The 20,161-nt window shown below is 41.6% G+C and overlaps 1 protein-coding gene across 1 annotated transcript in view; it reads right to left on the reverse strand.

Annotated features, from left to right (window-relative positions):
- LOC128666891 (cytochrome P450 2C8) overlaps window positions 1–19,737 on the reverse strand; it is a 135,523-nt gene extending 115,786 nt beyond the window's left edge. The window contains exon 1 of the mRNA XM_053721701.1: window positions 19,063–19,737. Within this exon, the coding sequence (XP_053577676.1) occupies window positions 19,063–19,226 (164 nt within the window). The 5' untranslated portion in view covers window positions 19,227–19,737. The remainder of the gene's footprint in view (window positions 1–19,062) is intronic.
- Between the last annotated feature and the right edge of the window lie 424 nt (window positions 19,738–20,161).

Here is a 20,161-nt window from a genome sequence, read left to right on the forward strand (position 1 = left end):
GATGCACTATTTTCATAGGACAACATTTTGGGGGTAAGAGAGTTTGAGACACCCTCTTGACACAAGATAAGCCCCTTTTCAACATAGCCCTTAGCAATTACCTCCTTATTTACCAGTAACCTATCAAATGTTATTGTTACACCCTAAGCAGTTAACTATGCTCATAGAAGACTTTTCCTGTCACATATAAATACCACAGCTCCCAAATGTTTCTAAGTGATGCAACAAAATAAACGGAGTGGTCTTTATATATGAAGTGGGACTTGCACTATGTTTCCTGAGACATTTCAGTGATGCTTTCATATACTTTGTCTAATTTAAGGGCTTAGAAGAAGATGAAGGGGAGTAGAAGGACATAAAAAATATAATTGCACTCATCCTGCAGATTTCAAGCACTTTGCCCTACCACATGATTGGAAAACATTACTAGCTCAGACCTTTCATCTTGTATTACTAGCTTATCTACAGAGCTCGGGAGCTATACAAAAAGTCCCCATACTAATAACTCATTGTTTACATAGCTCTACTTGGGCCCTCAAACACCCTTCAAAGTTCCTTATTCCAGCATTCTGTTCTGCTGTCACATAGCCGTGGCTCTGATCTTGCTCCCTAATTACAGCTGAGTCAGCCTGGTGCGCCTATTGGGGTATCCAGATCTTGAGCCAAATCATGGTGCTGCGAAGAAATGCTAAAGCAGACAAGAACTTAAAGTCAGGTAATACTAGCAATACTGTGAACACCTTTTTTAAGAACACAGATCGGCCAAAGAAACTGGAGGTGTTGCAAGCAAGTAGTGATGAACAATCATTGTCAGATCACCTTGACATCTCTCAGGCACCCCCGACCATTCCAGCAAATGCACGGGCAAAACACTGACGAACTTGTGACCCTAAAGGCAATGGAAGCCCTTATAAACCAAGTAAAGTCCTGCATCAAATCTGAATGTGCAGACTTAAAAAAAGATATAAATGAGCTGGGTCACCGAGTGGAGGTCCTGGAAGAAGACAGAGAGGAAATAACCAAAGAAATGGCAGACATGTCCCACTCTATAGAAACGCAACAAGCACAGATTCTGGAGCTTGAAAATAAGCTGGATGGCATAGAAAATAGAACATGGAGGAACAACCTTTGATTTCGGGGGGGTGCATGAATCAGTAAGCAGAGAAGACATACCAGATCACTTACAAAATCTATTTCAGTCATTGGCAATAGCAAACCAAAGGGTTTTTGACGAGATCCCCTTGAGAGAGCCTACCGTGCTTTACGGCCCAAGCCCAAGGATAATCAACCCCTTAGAGATATTATCGTATGTTTCCAGAGCTTTAGGGACAGAGAAAAGGTCTTCCAATTGGCCAGAACACAAAAATCCAGATATTTCAAGACCTCTCAGTACGAACGCTGCAACTCCGGAGAAAATTTGCCTACCTCACACACCATCTTCGCTCACTAAAAATACCTTATAGATGGGGATTCCCGGTGTCTTTACAAGTTATTAAAGATGGAAAACGTCATGAATGCTTTAATCTGGCTAACATCCCTGGCTTTTGTAAGCAACAGGGTCTTCCTCTTCCTGAAGTACCTGAGCCCTCTCTACCAAAGAGTATGTCACTGCCTGCAAAGCCTCAAAGAAAGCTGTGGTCTGAGATTGCTAGCAAACAAGCTAGGAAGAGACACAGTCCAGATCCATCTTGCCTGCTGGACACCTCCTGACATGATGTGCTGTGATCTTGGGACTCAGTGAGTATAAATTTAGGGGTATTTGTCCCCTATAAATCACTCCATGGTCATCAGGCCATGATTAGAATCAGTATGCAACTATTGTGTATTTATGATCACTCTGTTCAGGTTTTATCTAAATGTCACAACTTAATGACAGCTTCTGTTGAAATGTTATAATGTGAGGCCCTTTTCTAGGCCGAGTTTCTACTAATGTATTCTTCATGACTTACATGTTGTCTTGGGGTACCCACTGTTGGAGATTGTTATGTATTGTATGTCACTGTAATGATGTTAACGCTCTTTCCCAATCTAGGTATTAGAAGTTTTGAACATCTTTATTGTTAAGTTATGACTGTAGTTGAATTACCTTAACCCCACTGTGCAGAGCTTCAGCATTTAAATGTTATTTCATAGTTTTACATTTGTATATGTTTGGGAGGGCTCCGTTGAGCTGAACTTCCTCTTACTAATTTAACTCTTTATCTCTTCTTCTTCTTCTTACTCCCCTATTGGATTCATTTCCGCTAAAACCTTTCTCCCCTCTTTCTCTTTTTCATTTTCCTCCTTATCTTGACACTCTTCGTCTTCTATCTCTCCTTTCTTTAGTTCAAGTTTTTTGTTTGATTTCCTATTTACAAACAGAGTTTAGTATCGGTACAGAGGTTAACATAGTAGTAGCAATAACTGTTTCTCTCAGTCACATACGAAAAGCATTTCCTACAGCATAGTCATCAACTAACCTTGGAACACATGGCACATCAACCTACAGCAAGCCAAATTGCCACACAAAATGTTAAGGGCTTTCTGTCCCCACAGAAACGTTCCAAGCGTTCCATGATTTCTTCAAAAAGCAAATAGACATCATAATGGTACAAGAGACACATTTCAAAAAAACTAATGAGCCCGCCCTCTCGCATTTATACTATGATCAGCACTTCCTGAATTCAGGACCATCAAAACATAATGGAGTGTGTATCTCTTTTAGAAGAGGTTCTCCCTTCGTTCTCCTAAATAAAGACCAGAACCGCGAGTGCAGAATATTAATTCTGGTCAGTTTATACTATGGTAGACCCCTAACATTGGCCAACATATATGCCCCTAATCACCCTTCTCCCTCCTTCTTTCGCACAGTAACTAATAAGTTAGTGAACATCTCGAAAGGCCAAATACAAGTAGGAGGTGACTTCAACTTTCCAATTAACCCAGCCCTAGCTACATCCACAGGTAAATCCTACATACGCCACAACCAAATAAAAGCTAATTGGCAAGCTATTAGGACAATCCCCTTTTTTGATACATGGAGGATTACTCACCCCATCACCAAAGACTTCACATTTTTCTCCCACCCCCAACATTCTTACTCTCGCATTGACTACATCCTTTGTGACCAGAACACTCTCTCTACACTAATCGAATCTAGGATATATCACACCTCGTGTTCCGACCACAGCATGGTTAGCTCCATCTTCTCATGGTCTTCTAGACCTCAGCACCAACAACACTGGAAGCCCAATGACCATATATTCTCAGACCCGCTGATTACCACAGACATAATGGAAAAAACTGCTGAATTTTTTATTTTTAACGACCCCACTCTTACCTCGGCCACCAATAATTGGGAGGCCTACAAATGTTATATTAGGGGCATGATTTTGGGCCACACACACAAACTTCGCAAACAGAAGGCAGCACAATACATATTCCTAATGACCAATTTCCAAAACAGTGAGACCGTGCTGAAACAGAGCCCCCTTTGCCCTCAGCTCCTAACGCAGTCACAGCAGGCCAGAGAGGCTCTTAATCAGTACCTAATTAAAAATGCCCACTTATGCGCATTAACATCCAAGTCTAAATTTTACATTGAAAGCAATAAAACTGCTGGCCAGTGACACCTGATGAAACGGTCTTAGATACCGGGAAACGCATTGTGGACAATTTGATTTTAATAAATTTTATTCTTTGTAGTATCACGGCTTATATTTTACTATTGGACCTTAGTTATATGATATACTAGTAATCGCTGCTTTACATGGGACTGCATACGGAGTGTGACTGAATACCTATCACCTGATTTGAGAGTTATCTACAGTGACAGCCGGGATTTGCCATAGTATTCAGTGTGCTGGACAGCTGATAAATTGTCCAGAAGGCGCTTGTGGCACTTATCAAGTGCTTGATACATTGTGAGTATATCTCCTTGTCGTGTGTGTAGCATCCTGACTCACTGATATACACTATTGTGGTGCCCTTGTTGTTTTTTATCTCTCACTTATACAGCTACAGTCCGGAGGGACCGACTGCCTGGATCAGCTTGCTGGACAGCTGCCAATTGTTCAGAAGGCACTTGTGGCACTTATCAAGTGCTAAGTATCTTGTAAGTAGTAGCTGTATATTGGGGTGTGCTGCCTTTTACCCAAACAATACACACTATTTGGCGCCTCTTCTCTCATTTTTTTATCTACAAACTATTATATAGCTGCCACGCTGAGAGTGTGGGATAAAACACTTGCCCTTGATAAATTAATATCGACCATACCTTCTCCCCTCACCTCTATCCTCAATAACCCTCTCTTACTACATTCAAACTCCTTGCAAACCCCGATTATCGCAAATTTTCCCTCCATTATCCCAGCACACCTAGTACTCCATGGAGGACAAATTCGCCTGCAACTGGAACTCTCCCAACTACTAGGCCCCCCATTTCATCTCTGGTTCCCCTACCTACAGCTGAGACATGCTATAACAAGCAGTCCCGCCACTAAAGACCTCACCAGACCTCTCAACCCCTTTCAAACATTGTGCACAACCCCCTCCATGGTGAGATCTCATATCTCCATAGTATACAAATTACTTAGGGGATCCTTTCCAGCTAAGAGACCATCTTATATATCTAAGTGGGAGAAAGAGCTGGATACCGTCCTCTCTGAGGCGCAGTGGAGCCACATTTTTATGGAAACTAAAAAGTCGTCCCTTTCCTTGGTGTTCGCTGAAATGAACTACAAGCTATTATCCAGATGGTGCCTAACCCCACAGCGACTCCATAGTATCTTCCCAAATTCCTCCTCTCTTTGTTGCAGACACTGTGGTGGATCGGGAACCCTGTCACATATATGGTGGCCATGCCCTCACATACAGACATATTGGACAGACATCTCAACATTCATAAACACTACCTTAGGGCTTAATATCACACCCTCTCCTAGTATAGTCTTGTTACAAGATACCCCCCCATCCCTTGCATATACCGTAAACATCTATTTTGTTGCCTACTTAATTGCGCTAAGCGTCTAATACCTAGATTTTGGAAGTCTACACAGACCCCTAATTTCCCGATGTAGCTGAGAGAAGTAGATCACATTTTAGCAATAGAGCAAATACACTAGACCTTCCTGGGTAGGCAAGATTTTATTGCAGAAATTTGGGAACAAGGGAAATCCTCATAGAGTGTTGATACTGCAATGCTGCCTTCCGATAAGTGAAATTCTGTATCAACCCTTCTTAGACAAGGTTCAAACTGGAATATACCTTTCAGCTTTATGTAAACAGTTATAGTAAATTGTAAACTTCTACTAAGTTAATATCTGCTGATCAGAATGTCAAAACAAATTGCTGTAAATGCTCTTTATAATGCATATCTCTGTTACTAACATGATGTAAATTGAGATGTAAAATGTTTGTGTACATACACTTTCTGTACTCTTGTTTGAAAATCCTTAATAAAAACAGTTGATTTGAAAAAATATATATATAAAAAAAATACTATGGGTATTTTGATTCACAATTGTTTAACATATTGCAACGCGTTTCTCAGCTAAGCTAACTGTTTCCTCAGGCATCTGTTCACATGAAGGAAGTACTGGCTTTTAAATCGTAACTGAACCTCTTAACCCCTCCCCTAACCTGTCTATGCAGGTGCAAATGATTAACTAATTACCTGAATCCTGTTTGCTGTATAATAATCAAAACATCTAGATACCATTACCCAAAAACATTTGGTATTTACAATAAACCCTCATAATACATCAGCCTATTTAATTAACACTCTTTAACCCAAATTGATAGTCTATGTATACCAACATAGATGGATCCTTACTGACCCAATGTAATAAGGAGGCATAAGATTCATATACTCTTGTGTTTACACAAGCCAAATATCATAATATATTTAGGTTGAACACATCATAATATATTAATCTATTTGTTACAACATAAGGGCAGAACTGATGTATATACAAGCCAAATGATATATTGATTGTAGACTTATATAACAGGAGACATTGGTGCAGGCAAAGAGGGAGGATTTTTTTTTATATATAATGTGTATTAACATGTGTGTTGATTGTTAACCAGAGTATATGAATCTTATGCCTCCTTATTACATTGGGTCAGTAAGGATCCATCTATGTTGGTATACATAGACTATCAATTTGGGTTAAAGAGTGTTAATCAAATAGGCTGAGTATTATGAGGGTTTATTGTAAATACCAAATGTTTTTGGGTAATGGTATCTAGTTGTTTTGATTATTGTACAACAAACAGGATTCAGGTAATTAGTTAATAATTTGCACCTGCATAGACAGGTTAGGCAAGGGGTTAAGAGGTTCCGTTAGGATTTAAAAGCTTCCTTGATGTGAACAGATGCCTGAGGAAACAGCTAGCTTAGCTGAGAAACGCATTGCAATCTGTTAAACAATTGTTTTTATATACTTTGGGTGAATCCAAATACCCAAACGGCTAGATTATGAGTTTTGCGGTAAGAGCTGCTTGGTGCTAACTTGCAAGTTATTGTCACCGCTCACCTCCCTCTAGCGCTGCTATTACAGGTTTACAAAAACCCGGCGTTAGCAGGCAATAAGTGAGCGTAAAGCAAAATTGAGCTCCATACCGCACTCCAATACCAGCGCTGCTTTGAGCTGGTTTTACGTGTTAGTGCACCATTTCCCATAGACATCAATGGGGAGAGCCGGCTAAAAAAAAGCCTAACACCTGCAATAAAGGAGCGTATTGCTCAGTAATGCAGCCCCATTGTTTCCTATGGGGAAACAAAAGTTACATTTACACCTAACACTCTAACATAAACCCCGTGTCTAAACACCCCTAATCTGCCGCCCCCGACATCGCCGACACCTACATTACACTTATTAACCCCCAATCTGCTGCCCCTGACATCGCCGATGCCTTCCTACAGTTATTAACCCCTAATCTGCCGCCCCTGACCCCGCTGCCACCTACCTACACTTATTAACCCCTAATCTGCCGCCCCAATGTCACTGCCACCTACATTACAGTTATGAACCCCCAATCTGCTGCCCCTGACATCGCCGATGCCTTCCTACAGTTATTAACCCCTAATCTGCCGCCCCTGACACCGCCGCCACCTACCTATACTTATTAACCCCTAATCTGCCGCCCCCAAAGTCGCCACCACTATACTAAAGTTAATAACCCCTAAACCTAACCCTAACACCCACTACTTTAATGTAATAAAAATAAATCTAAATAAAACCGACTATTAATATAATAATATAATAATTCCTATTTAAAACTAAATACCTATAAAATAAACCCTAAGCTAGCTACAATATAACTAATAGTTACATTGTAGCTATCTAAGGTTTTATTTTTATTTCACAGGCAAGTTTGTATTTATTTTAACTAGGTAGAATAGTTAGTAAATGATTAACTATTTACTAGCTACCTAGCTAAAATAAATACAAATTTACCTATAAAATAAAACCTAACCTGTCTTACACTAACACCTAACCTTACACTACAATTAAATAAATTACATTAATTAAATACAATTAACTAAATTACAAAAAAAACAAACACTACATTACACAACATAAAAAAAAGATATTATCAAATATTTAAACTAATTACACCTAATCTAATAGCCCTATCAATATAAAAAAGCCCCCCCAAAATAAAAAAAAACCTAGCCTAAACTAAACTGCCAATAGCCCTTAAAAGGGCCTTTTGCGGGGCATTGCCCCAAAGAAATACAAACAACCCCCAACAGTAAAACCCACCACCCACACAACCAACCCCCCCAAATAAAAACCTATCTAAAAAACCTAAGCTCCCCATTGTCCTGAAAAGGGCATTTGGATGGGCATTGCCCTTAAAAGGGCATTTAGCTCTTTTTCCTCCCAAACCCTAATCTAAAAATAAAACCCACCCAATAAACACTTAATAAAAAAACCTTTTAAGGGCTATTGGTAGTTTAGTTTAGGCTAGAGGTTTTTTTTATTTTGGGGGGGCTTTTTTATATTGATAGGGCTATTAGATTAGGTGTAATTAGTTTAAATATCTGATCATTTGTTTTTTTTTGTGTAATTTAGTGTTTGTTTTTTTTGTAATTTAGGAATTTGTATTTAATTTATTTAATTGTAGTGTAATGTTAGGTGTTAGTGTAGGACAGGTTAGACTTTATTTTACAGGTAAATTTGTATTTATTTTAACTAGGTAGTTAGTAAATAGTTAATACCTATCTAGTAACTATTCTACCTAGTTAAAATAAATACAAACTTGCCTGTAAAATAAAAATAAACCCTAAGCTAGCTACAATGTAACTATTAGTTATATTGTAGCTAGCTTAGGGTTTATTTTACAGGTAAGTATTTCGTTTTAAATAGGAATTATTTAGGTAATGATAGCAATTTTTATTTAGATTTATTTTAATTATATTTAAGTTAGTGGGTGTTAGGGTTAGGGTTAGACTTAGGTTTAGGGGTTAATAAATTTAGTATAGTGGCGGCGACGTTGGGGGCAGCAGATTAGGGGTTAATAAATGTAGGTAGGTGGCGGCGATGTTAGGGGCGGCAGTTTAGGGGTTAATAATATTTAACTAGTGTTTGCGATGCGAGAGTGCGGCGGTTTAGGGGTTAATATGTTTATTATAGTGGCGGCGATGTCCGTAGCGGCAGATTAGGGGTCAATAAGTGTAGGTAGGTTGCAGCGACATTGGGGGCGGGATATTAGGGATTAATAAGTATAATGTATGTGTCGGCGACGTTGGGGGCAGCAGATTAGGGGTTAATAAGTATAATGTAGGTGTCGGAGATGTCGGGGGCGGCAGATTAGGGGTTAATAAGTGTAAGATTAGGGGTGTTTAGATTCGGGGTTCATGTTAGGGTGTTAGGTGTAAACATAAATTTAGTTTCCCCATTGGAATCAATGGGGCTGTGTTACGGAGCTTTACGCTGCTTTATTGCAGGTGTTAGGCTTTTTTTCAGCCGGCTCTCCCCATTGATGTCTATGGGGAAATCGTGCACGAGCACGTAAAGCCAGCTCACCGCTGACTTAAGCAGCGCTGGTATTGGAGTGCGGTATGGAGCACAGTTTTGCTCCACGCTCACCTCTTGCCTGATAACGCCGGGTTTATGAAAACCTGTAATACCAACGCTGTAGGTAAGTGAGCGTTGACAATAACATGCAAGTTAGCACCGCACCCTCTTACCGCAAAACTCGTAATCTAGCCGTTAGTTACTTAACTAGTACTTTAATAAGCACATATAAGCTAAAGACTAATTAAGTACTAGAATGTAACTATAAATATATCCATCTAAATATGAAAGAAAAGCATACCTTTGTAAAAGTTTAGTCTCACTATCCAGACAAGGACAAGCTCACATAGGTAACTTAAATGCAGATTATTATTATTTTTATTATTATTATTATTCTTTATTTATAAAGCGCCAACAGATTCAGCAGCGCTGCCCATGGGTACAAGGATAAAAGTACAACGGAGAAACAATACAATAATACAAATACAGGGGGAATTGAGGGCCCTATTCCCATGAGAACTTACAATCTAGATGGGTAGGAGGATGGGAAACAGGAGGTGGGGACTGCAAAGGTGAGAATGATATTAGTGGGGAGATATATGAGGGCAACTGTTAGGTTAGTGAAGTTAATTTGTTAATGAGTCGGGTGATAGACTTCCCTGAACAAAAAGTTCTTTAGGGAACGTTTAAAGGAGGAGAGGTTAGGGGAGGGTCTGACGGCTCAAGAAAGTGCGTTCCAGAGGGTTGGTGCCGCATGAGAGAAGTCCTGTAGTCTAGCATGAGAGGAGGTGATGGTAAAAGATGCAAGGAGCAGGTCATTGTTGAATCTTAGGGGGCGGGCTGGAGTATATTTGTTAATGAGTGAGGGCAGGTAGGGTGGGACAGCATTGGTGAGGGCTTTGTAGGTCAGGGTGAGAATTTTGAGTTTAATTCTGCCGTGAATGATGAGCCAGTGAAGGGACTCACAGAGAGGTGCAGCAGAAACGGACCCTTCGAGAGAGGTGGATTAGCCTGGCAGATGCATTTAGGATAGATTGAAGGGGAGAGAGTCAGGAGAGAGGGAGGCCAGTTAGCAAATTATTACAGTAGTCAAGTCAGGAAATTACTAGGGAGTGGATTAGCAGTTTAGCAGTTTCATTACTTAGAAATGGACGAATTTTGGAGATATTGCATAGGTGGTTGCGGCAGGATGAAGAGAGCAGTTGGATGTGGGGAATGAAGGACATATTTGAGTCAAGTGTGTTTCCAAGGCAGCGGACTTGGGGTGATGGGGAGATAGTGGTGCCGCAAACAGTGATGGAAAAATTAGAAACTGTAGTAGAGTTAGAGGAGGGGATTAGAAGTAGTTCGGTCTTGGACATGTTTATTTTTAGGTGGTGGTGAGGCCATCCAGGAGGAAATGCCAGATAAGCAGTCGCTGATGTGAGAATTGACCGAAGGAGAGAGTGCAGGGGTGGAAATGTAGATCTGGGTATCATCAGCATAGAGGTGGTAGTTGAAGCCATAGCTGTTGATAAGTATACCCAGTGAAGAAGTGTAAATAGAGAAGAGTAGAGGACCCAGGACAGAGCCTTGAGGTACTCCAACAGACAGAGTCAATGGAGAGGAGGAGTCACCAGCAAAAGAGACGGAGAAGTATAAGAGTGAATCCAGGAGAGGGCAGTGTTACAGAGCACAAAAGAGCTGAGAGTCCATAGGAGAAGTTGATGATCAACAGTGTCAAAGGCAGCAGAGAGGTCAAGTAAGATGAGTATAGAGTAGTAGCCTTTGTTTTTAGCAGAAAGGAGATCGTTAGTAACCTTGGTGAGGGCAGTTTCAGTTGAATGTTGGGGATGGAAGCCAGATTGCAGGGGGCCGAGCAGTGAGTTGGAGGACAGGAAGTGGGTTAGGCAATTGAAAACTAGTTTTTCAAGGATTTTTGAAGCTAGCGGGAGCAGTGATATGGGGCAGTAGTTTGCAGGAGAGTTAGGGTCAAGGGAGGGTTTTTTGAGGATGGGGGTGACTTTTGCATGTTTGAAGGAGGCAGGGAATGAGCCAGTAGAAAAGGATAGGTTGAATATGTGGGTAAGAGCCGGAGTGAGAGTGGGAGATAGAGAAGGTATTAGATGTGAAGGAATAGAGTCAAGTGGGCAGGTAGTGAGGTGTGAGGAAGAGAATAGGGAAGCTACTTCACTCTCAGTGGTTGGAAGGAGGGTTCAGAGAGCGGCAGAGGGGGTGACTGGGAGCAAAGTTGGGAAATTGCAGGCTTGTATTGAGATATTTCTTCAGATGGTAAGTGTTTTATTGAAAAAGTAGTTATTCAGGTCTTGAACACTGAACGCAGAGGAGGGGGGTGGTACAGGTGGGTAGAGAAGAGAGTTGAAAATGGAGAAGAGTCTTTTTGGGTTTGAGGAGTGACTGGATATAAGAGAAGAGAAGTAGGTTTGCTTAGCAAAGTGAAGGGCAGAGGTATAAGAGTAAAGGATGAACTTATAGTGCATGAAATCAGGTTCAGAGCGGGATTTCCTCCAGGCACGTTCAGCAGTGTGGGAGCATTTTTGCAGGTGGCGTGTTTGCTGGGAGTGCCAGGACTGGAGCTGACGACATGGGGCTTTGCGAAGTTGGGGCAGAGCAAGAGTGTCAAGTGCAGAGGAGAGAGTATTGTTATAGTGGGTTATGGCAAGGTCAGGGCAGGATATCTTGGAAGTGTTGGGGAGGCATATTTGAAAAAGGTTGGGGAGGGTCTACAGTGTGCAGATTTCTATAGGTGCGGGGGCGAGAGGGGGAAGTAGGTTTAGCTTGTTTATTAAGATTAAAGGTGAGCAGATGGTGGTCTGAGATGGGAAATGGGCGACAGACAACATCTGTTAAAGAGCAGAGATAAGGAGAATACCAGATCAATAGAGTCTCCATCGCGGTGGGTAGGGAATAGGGTGGATTGTGAAAGGCCGAAGGAGTTAGTGATTGAGAGAAGTTTAGAGGCAGCAGTGAGTTTTAGGAGAAGGGCAGACAGAGAGAGCAGAAAAGACATAGAGACCATTGTGTAGGTGTATAGTTAGTAACTTTACCTGTTAGTGGGACTGCAGTTTCCACCTCCAGTTTCTAACTCCAGTGAGTAACTCGGCCACTTGGAACAGAGCCACTTAGAATAAGAGAGCCAAGGCTCAAGTGAGCCTTAGGTCTGCTGTATGTAGCAGATCTATTGATATCAGTGGAATAGAATGTAAAAAGAAAATTCAAAGTCAGACAGGGTCAAGGCCTCACATGAAAAAGCAGTAGAAAATTATTAAACAAATGCAGAGTCCAAAAACAAGCTTAAGTCAAATACCAAGTCAGTCCAAATCAAGGGGTTAATAAAGGAGCATAGTCAATGAAACAATTTTTTTTTATATCCCTTTAAAATCTATTATAAAATTCTCTATGTTCTTTTGGTATTCTAATTTGAACATCAGGAGCAGCAATACTCTAATGGGAGCTAGCTACTGGTGGCTTCATAGATGCCTCTTGTCATTGGATAAACAGATGTGTTCAATTAGGTCCAAGTGTTGTATTGTTCCACTGTATCTGATAATAAGGGTATTTATTTTCTTTCATGACTCAGATAGAGAAGATGTTTTTAAGCAACTTTCCAATCTACTTGTATTATAAAGTTTGCTTCATTATATTGATATATTTTGTTAAAGGAGAAGCTAGCTGAACACATCTGGTGAACAAATGAAAAGAAACATCCATCAATCAGCAGCTATCCCAGTAATGCATTGCTGTTCTTGAGACTACCTAGATTTGCTTTTCAACTAAGGATATCAAGAGAATGACGTAAATTAGATAATAGACAAAAACTGGAAAGTTGTTTTAAATCGCATACTCTTTCTGAATTATGACAGAAAAGTTTTGGGTTTCATATTCAATGAACTATTGGGGTCATTTAAACTTTACTATTTTTCAAAAATTGAAAAAGCGGAAACTGACTTCATTTTATTAACAAAATGATCACAAACTGTACCTAACATTAGTCATTAGTGATACTATAGCAGGGTTGGACAGGGGACAATGGACACATGAATGGTAAGACCCCTGTACATAATTATATACAAAGGAGCTTATTAACCCAAAAAATATGTTCTTTAACCCATTCCTGCACCTTTTTTGGCACCAAATAGCTCTAACAAATGAACAAATCTACTTTTTCTTTTCTTTTTTGTCACTTTCATCCAATAACTGCAAACAAATCCTCTAAAACCAAACAACCAAGGAAAGGGGTGAGGGGACATGTCACTACCCCCTCTCAGATTAATGACCGATAACTGGAAGCTTGGCATCAGGTGGGGGGGGGGGGGTGAAAACACATTAGATAAAATGAGAACACAAACATGCTTTGGACTTTAATTACAAACCATTATCAATTTGTACAAGTTAAAATCCCTATGTAGCACTCAGCCAGTTTAATTTTTTACTATTTACCAATAAAAGTTAAATTTTAACAGTAATATAGTGCACCAAACTAGTGTAGGGTGTGATCATTTGTATTACATATCATTGCATATATATATATATATGTGTATATATGCCCCCCTGGTAATACTTACCAGCAGGGATAGGCACAGACAAAGGCTGTGGTGGACATTTTCCAAAGTACAGACCTTAGTGAAGGACACCAAGGTACATTTGAAATTAAAAACATTATTTTATAGTGCTGGGTGTTATTATACTGATGCAGATACTACTGATCCTATAACCAGCCCTCCTCTGGCTATACCCATGAGCCAGTGTCACTACTGTGTCATTATATAGCGCTGGGTGTTATTATACTGATGCAGATACCACTTACCCTATAACCAGCCCTCCTCTGGCTATACCCATGTGCCAGTGTCACTACTGTGTCATTATATAGTGCTGGGTGTTATTATACTGATGCAGATACCACTGATCCTATAACCAGCCCTCCTCTGGCTATAACCATGTGCCACTGTCACTACTGTGTCATTATATAGTGCTGGTTGTTATTATACTGATGCAGATACCACTGACCCTATAACCAGCCCTCCTCTGGCTATACTCATGTGCCAGTGTCACTACTATGTCATTATATAGCGCTGGGTGTTATTATACTGATGCAGATACTACTGATCCTATAACCAGCCCTCCTCTGGCTATACCCATGAGCCAGTGTCACTACTGTGTCATTATAAAGCGCTGGGTGTTATTATACTGATGCAGATACCACTGACCCTATAACCAGCCCTCCTCTGGCTATACCCATGTGCCAGTGTCACTACTGTGTCATTATATAGTGTTGGGTGTTATTATACTGATGCAGATACCACTAATTCTATAACCAGCCCTCCTCTGGCTATACCCATGTGCCAGTGTCACTACTGTGTCATTATATAGTGTTGGGTGTTATTATACTGATGCAGATACCACTAATTCTATAACCAGCCCTTGTCTGGCTATACCCATGTGCCAGTGTCACTACTGTGTCATTATATAGCACTGGGTGTTATTATACTGATGCAGATACCACTGAACCTATAACCAGCCCTCCTCTGGCTATACCCATGAGCCAGTGTCACTACTGTGTCATTATAAAGCGCTGGGTGTTATTATACTGATGCAGATACCACTGACCCTATAACCAGCCCTCCTCTGGCTATACCCATGAGCCAGTGTCACTACTGTGTCTTTGTATAGAGCTGGGTGTTATTATACTGATGCAGATACCACTGACCCTATAACCAGCCCTCCTCTGGCTATACCCATGAGCCAGTGTCACTACTGTGTCTTTGTATAGAGCTGGGTGTTATTATACTGATGCAGATACCACTGGTCCTATAACCAGCCCTCCTCTGGCTATACCCATGTGCCAGCGTCACTACTGTGTCATTATATAGTGCTGGTTGTTATTATACTGATGCAGATACCACTGATTCTATAACTAGCCCTCCTCTGGCTATACCTATGTGTCAGTGTCACTACTGTGTCATTATATAGCGCTGGATGTTATTATACTGACGCAGATACCACTGACCCTATAACCAGCCCTTGTCTGGCTATACGCATGTGCCAGTGTCACTACTGTGTCATTATATAGTGCTGGTTGTTATTATACTGATGCAGATACCACTGATTCTATAACCAGCCCTCCTCTGGCTATACCCATGAGCCAGTGTCACTATTGTGTCATTATATAGTGCTGGTTGTTATTATACTGATGCAGATACCACTGATCCTATAACCAGCCCTCCTCTGGCTATACCCATGTGCCAGTGTCACTACTGTGTCATTATATAGCGCTGGGTGTTATTATACTGATGCAGATACCACCAATCCTATAACCAGCCCTCCTCTGGCTATACCCATGAGCCAGTGTCACTACTGTGTCATTATATAGTGCTGGGTGTTATTATACTGATGCAGATACCACTGATCCTATAACCAGCCTTCCTCTGGCTATACCCATGTGCCAGTGTCACTACTGTGTCATTATATAGTGCTGGGTGTTATTATACTGATGCAGATACTACTGATCCTATAACCAGCCCTCCTCTGGCTATAACCATGAGCCAGTGTCACTACTGTGTCATTATATAGTGCTGGGTGTTATTATACTGATGCAGATGCCACTGATCCTATAACCAGCCCTCCTCTGGCTATACCCATGAGCCAGTGTCACTACTGTGTCATTATATAGTGCTGGGTGTTATTATACTGATGCAGATGCCACTGATCCTATAACCAGTCCTCCTCTGGCTATACCCATGAGCCAGTGTCACTACTGTGTCATTATATAGCGCTGGGTGTTATTATACTGATGTAGATACCACTGATTCTATAACCAGCCTTCCTCTAGCTATACCCATGTGCCAGTGTCACTACTGTGTCATTATATAGCGCTGGGTGTTATTATACTGATGCAGATACCACTGATCCTATAACCAGCCCTCCTCTGGCTATACCCATGTGCCAGTGTCACTACTGTGTCATTATATAGTGCTGGGTGTTATTATACTGATGTAGATACCACTGATTCTATAACCAGACCTCCTCTGGCTATACCCATGTGCCAGTGTCACTACTGTGTCATTATATAGCGCTAGGTGTTATTATACTTATGCAGATACCATTGACCCTATAACCAGCCCTCCTCTGGCTATACCCATGTGCCAGTGCCACTACTGTGTCATTATATAGTGCTGGGTGTTATTATACTGATGCAGATACCACTGACCCTATAACCAGCCTTGTCTGGCTATACCCATGAGCCAGTGTCAGTACTGTGTCTTTGTATAGTGCTGGGTGTTATTATACAGATGCAGATACCACTGACCCTATAACCAGCCCTCCTCTGGCTATACCCATGTGCCACTGTCACTACTGTGTCATTATATAGTGCTGGGTGTTATTATACAGATGCAGATACCACTGACCCTATAACCAGCCCTCCTCTGGCTATACGCACGTGCCAGTGTCACTACTGTGTCTTTGTATAGAGCTGGGTGTTATTATACAGATGCAGATACCACTGACCCTATAACCAGCCCTTGTCTGGCTATACACATGTGCCAGTGTCACTACTGTGTCATTATATAGCGCTGGGTGTTATTATACTGATGCAGATACCACTGATCCTATAACCTGCCCTCCTCTGGCTATACCCATGTGCCAGTGTCACTACTGTGTCATTATATAGCGCTGGGTGTTATTATACTGATGCAGATACCACTTACCCTATAACCAGCCCTCCTCTGGCTATACCCATGTGCCAGTGTCACTACTGTGTCATTATATAGTGCTGGGTGTTATTATACTGATGCAGATACCACTGATCCTATAACCAGCCCTCCTCTGGCTATACCCATGTGCCAGTGCCACTACTGTGTCATTATATAGTGCTGGGTGTTATTATACTGATGCAGATACCACTGACCCTATAACCAGCCTTGTCTGGCTATACCCATGAGCCAGTGTCAGTACTGTGTCTTTGTATAGTGCTGGGTGTTATTATACAGATGCAGATACCACTGACCCTATAACCAGCCCTCCTCTGGCTATACCCATGTGCCACTGTCACTACTGTGTCATTATATAGTGCTGGGTGTTATTATACAGATGCAGATACCACTGACCCTATAACCAGCCCTCCTCTGGCTATACGCACGTGCCAGTGTCACTACTGTGTCTTTGTATAGAGCTGGGTGTTATTATACAGATGCAGATACCACTGACCCTATAACCAGCCCTTGTCTGGCTATACACATGTGCCAGTGTCACTACTGTGTCTTTGTATAGAGCTGGGTGTTATTATACAGATGCAGATACACATCCAGTATTTCACTCAGGCTTTATTTATTCCATAACTTATCACCCAATATCGCTAGCAGTCTCTTGACAAGCCTCTAACTTTATTCACACTACATATTGTTTTTTATTCCTATTATTTAATCAGAAAGAAAACATATACTAAGGTTGTGGAGGACACTGCAAGGGCTAGTCACGGACACCAGTGTCCGTGTACGGACACCTTGCCTATCCTTGCTTACCAGTGAGATTCCCCTCTCCAGAGGGGCATAGACAGAACTATCCACTCCCCTCATTTACCAAATAAAGTATATAGTAGAACACAACACGATCCTCCTCTTTCTGTCTAGCCTGCAGGGTGAACAGAGCTTGGAGCCCCTCTCTATGTTTCCTTTACTTGGCTGTGGATATTTCCCTTTTTCCTGCCTTACCTTGGCATTATGAGCTATCAATTCTCCTAGCTGTCCGACACCATCATTTCTTTGACTGTGATCACTGTCACTGTTTCCTACGGTTTCCTTTTGGGGACCGCCATGTTACCATGACGTCATAGGTAAGGGACGGTGCATTCATCTTCTTTATAGCCTCTGTGGGGTCTTCAACTAGCAGCGTTCTTGTTTCTCCCCATGAAGATTGGTGTGTCAAGCAATTGGGAGGTCTGCATAAGTCAGCACAGAGTGAACCTGTCCTGCACATTGTGACGATCACTGCAGTGCATTAATAAATGTAATCAGTCTTTATTAACATTGACTGCGTTATAGCAAATGCTACTCAGTACTGTTACACTTCTGACTGAGTACCATGTGCTATAATGCAGTCAATGTTAATAAAGACTGATTACATTTTTTAATGCCGTGATCGTCACTATGTGCAATTGTGTAGGTTCACGCACTACTGTAGTACTGTAGTGTGTGAACCTGCACAATTGCACATAGTGACGATCGCTGCATTAAAAAATGTCATCAGTCTTCATTAACACCAGGGCCGGACTGGGAGATCAGAACGGCTCTGGAAATTTGTATAGACCGGCCCAGTGAGTTACAACCACACATTAGACAGTAAAGTAACACTACAGCCAGCAACATGCAATTCAGAAGTAAGTAACTGCCAAAAAAGTAATTGTGGCCTGTAATTTTGTCACCATAGCACAATAGCTGCCTTAGAATTGATAACACAGATAAATATAATGTCAAAAACAGCTTTAACAAGCTCTGGCAGCCAGTGGGTTAAAATGTACCTCCCTGAAATTTGTGTCACCTTCTGCCATGTGCACAGGAAAACACGCTAAAACTACAAGTCAATGGTCTTCTGCCACATCATCTTACACAGACACAAAAAAAAACACTTAGCTCATTCACTGCTAAAAGAATACTATTGTACGTATCAGCACTGCTGTTTACTACCAAAAAATCAACCTAACTAAAAAGGTATCCTAACTAGAAATAAATCATTTTATATTTAACCTTTATAATGCTCAGCTGATTTACACCCCATGGCTAAAGCCGTTTAAGGAGTTTGCACTCGTGTTTACACGTTAATTTCATCTTTTACCCCTGTGAGGTACCTACACAATATATGTTGCTCATTTTACCCCAAACACTTCTAAAAAAAGAACTGGTTTATATAAATACCCAAATATTGGAAAAAGCAACGGTACAAAATAAAAAATGTTTTAATTATTTGTGTGATTTTGTGTAGTGCATAACATACAGTAACTAACTTATATCACATTCACTGTTCACAATAATAATTAATAAAAAAAAATTATACTACATACATGATAGTGAATTCATGTCGTGATGATCTTCTGACTTGAACCGAATGTGCCTGCTGCTGCCTGCCTCTGCTCAGCTTTTTTGCTGCTGCCCAAGTTGCCGCCAGTCCCGCCGTCTCTTCAGTCCCTGCTGCTCCCACGTGACCCCACGTGGCCTGCTGCATCATACAGTACTGATACTCACTGACACAGCCGCTCCCAGGCTGAGGCTCCCTCCACTATGTCACGTGGTGAGAACAAGTCAGTAAACTCACTCAGTATCATGACGTCACGTAAGCCGCCGGCCCACCCCACCTGACCCGGCCCGCAATGTCGCATATGATGATTCCTGAATCCGAGTCCTCCTTCTCCCAGGCCCTGGCCCTCAGTGAGTGACACACTGCTATGACAGACAGACTGAGACTGAGCCTGTGACTGTGTGAGTGACAGACACAGTCACTGTCTGTCTGATTGAACGATTCGCTCTATAATTTGGCTAAGGGCTTATATTGGCTAAGTGAGGAGTTACTAGTTGCGGTAAGGTGACACTGACAGGTCTTAGGTTATCGGTTAACTTGCGGAGGCAGCGGAGAGGGGGTTAAAATTAACTTAACTTATAAGTTTAATAACAACTTTTACTTTTACTACACAGACTAGACACAGTGCTGCAGGCAGCCTTACTGTGGACTTCAGTGTAACAGGGACTGTGATTACCGGCCGGTGGCCGCAATATCGCAACAAGAACTTGGCGAGCAGCAAAGCGGCAAAAATATAATTTATACAGCAGCAGCCAGCCAGCCCAGCTGAGCTGCCGACCAGCGGCCCACCGGGAATTTTCCCGGTATCCCGGCTGCCCAATCCGGCCCTGATTAACACTGACTGCATTATAGCAAATGCTATTCAGTAGTGTATTGGAATGTACAGCCTGCACAGAATCTTTTTACACTGGTGTTGCTGCAAGTGGGTGGAGCTTGGATGAGGTAACGCTGGAGTTTGCTGTAACTGATATATTGCTGTCAGTGCTTTAGCTATCTGAAGCTGTCCACACTCCACAGTAGCTAGCTGGTCTGTTCTTCTTTGTAGTCTCCCCTCCTCCCTGCTCTCATTTTCTCCATTCCCTCTC

This window comes from Bombina bombina, chromosome 7, assembly GCF_027579735.1.
Source record: "Bombina bombina isolate aBomBom1 chromosome 7, aBomBom1.pri, whole genome shotgun sequence".
Lineage (NCBI taxonomy): Eukaryota > Metazoa > Chordata > Amphibia > Anura > Bombinatoridae > Bombina > Bombina bombina.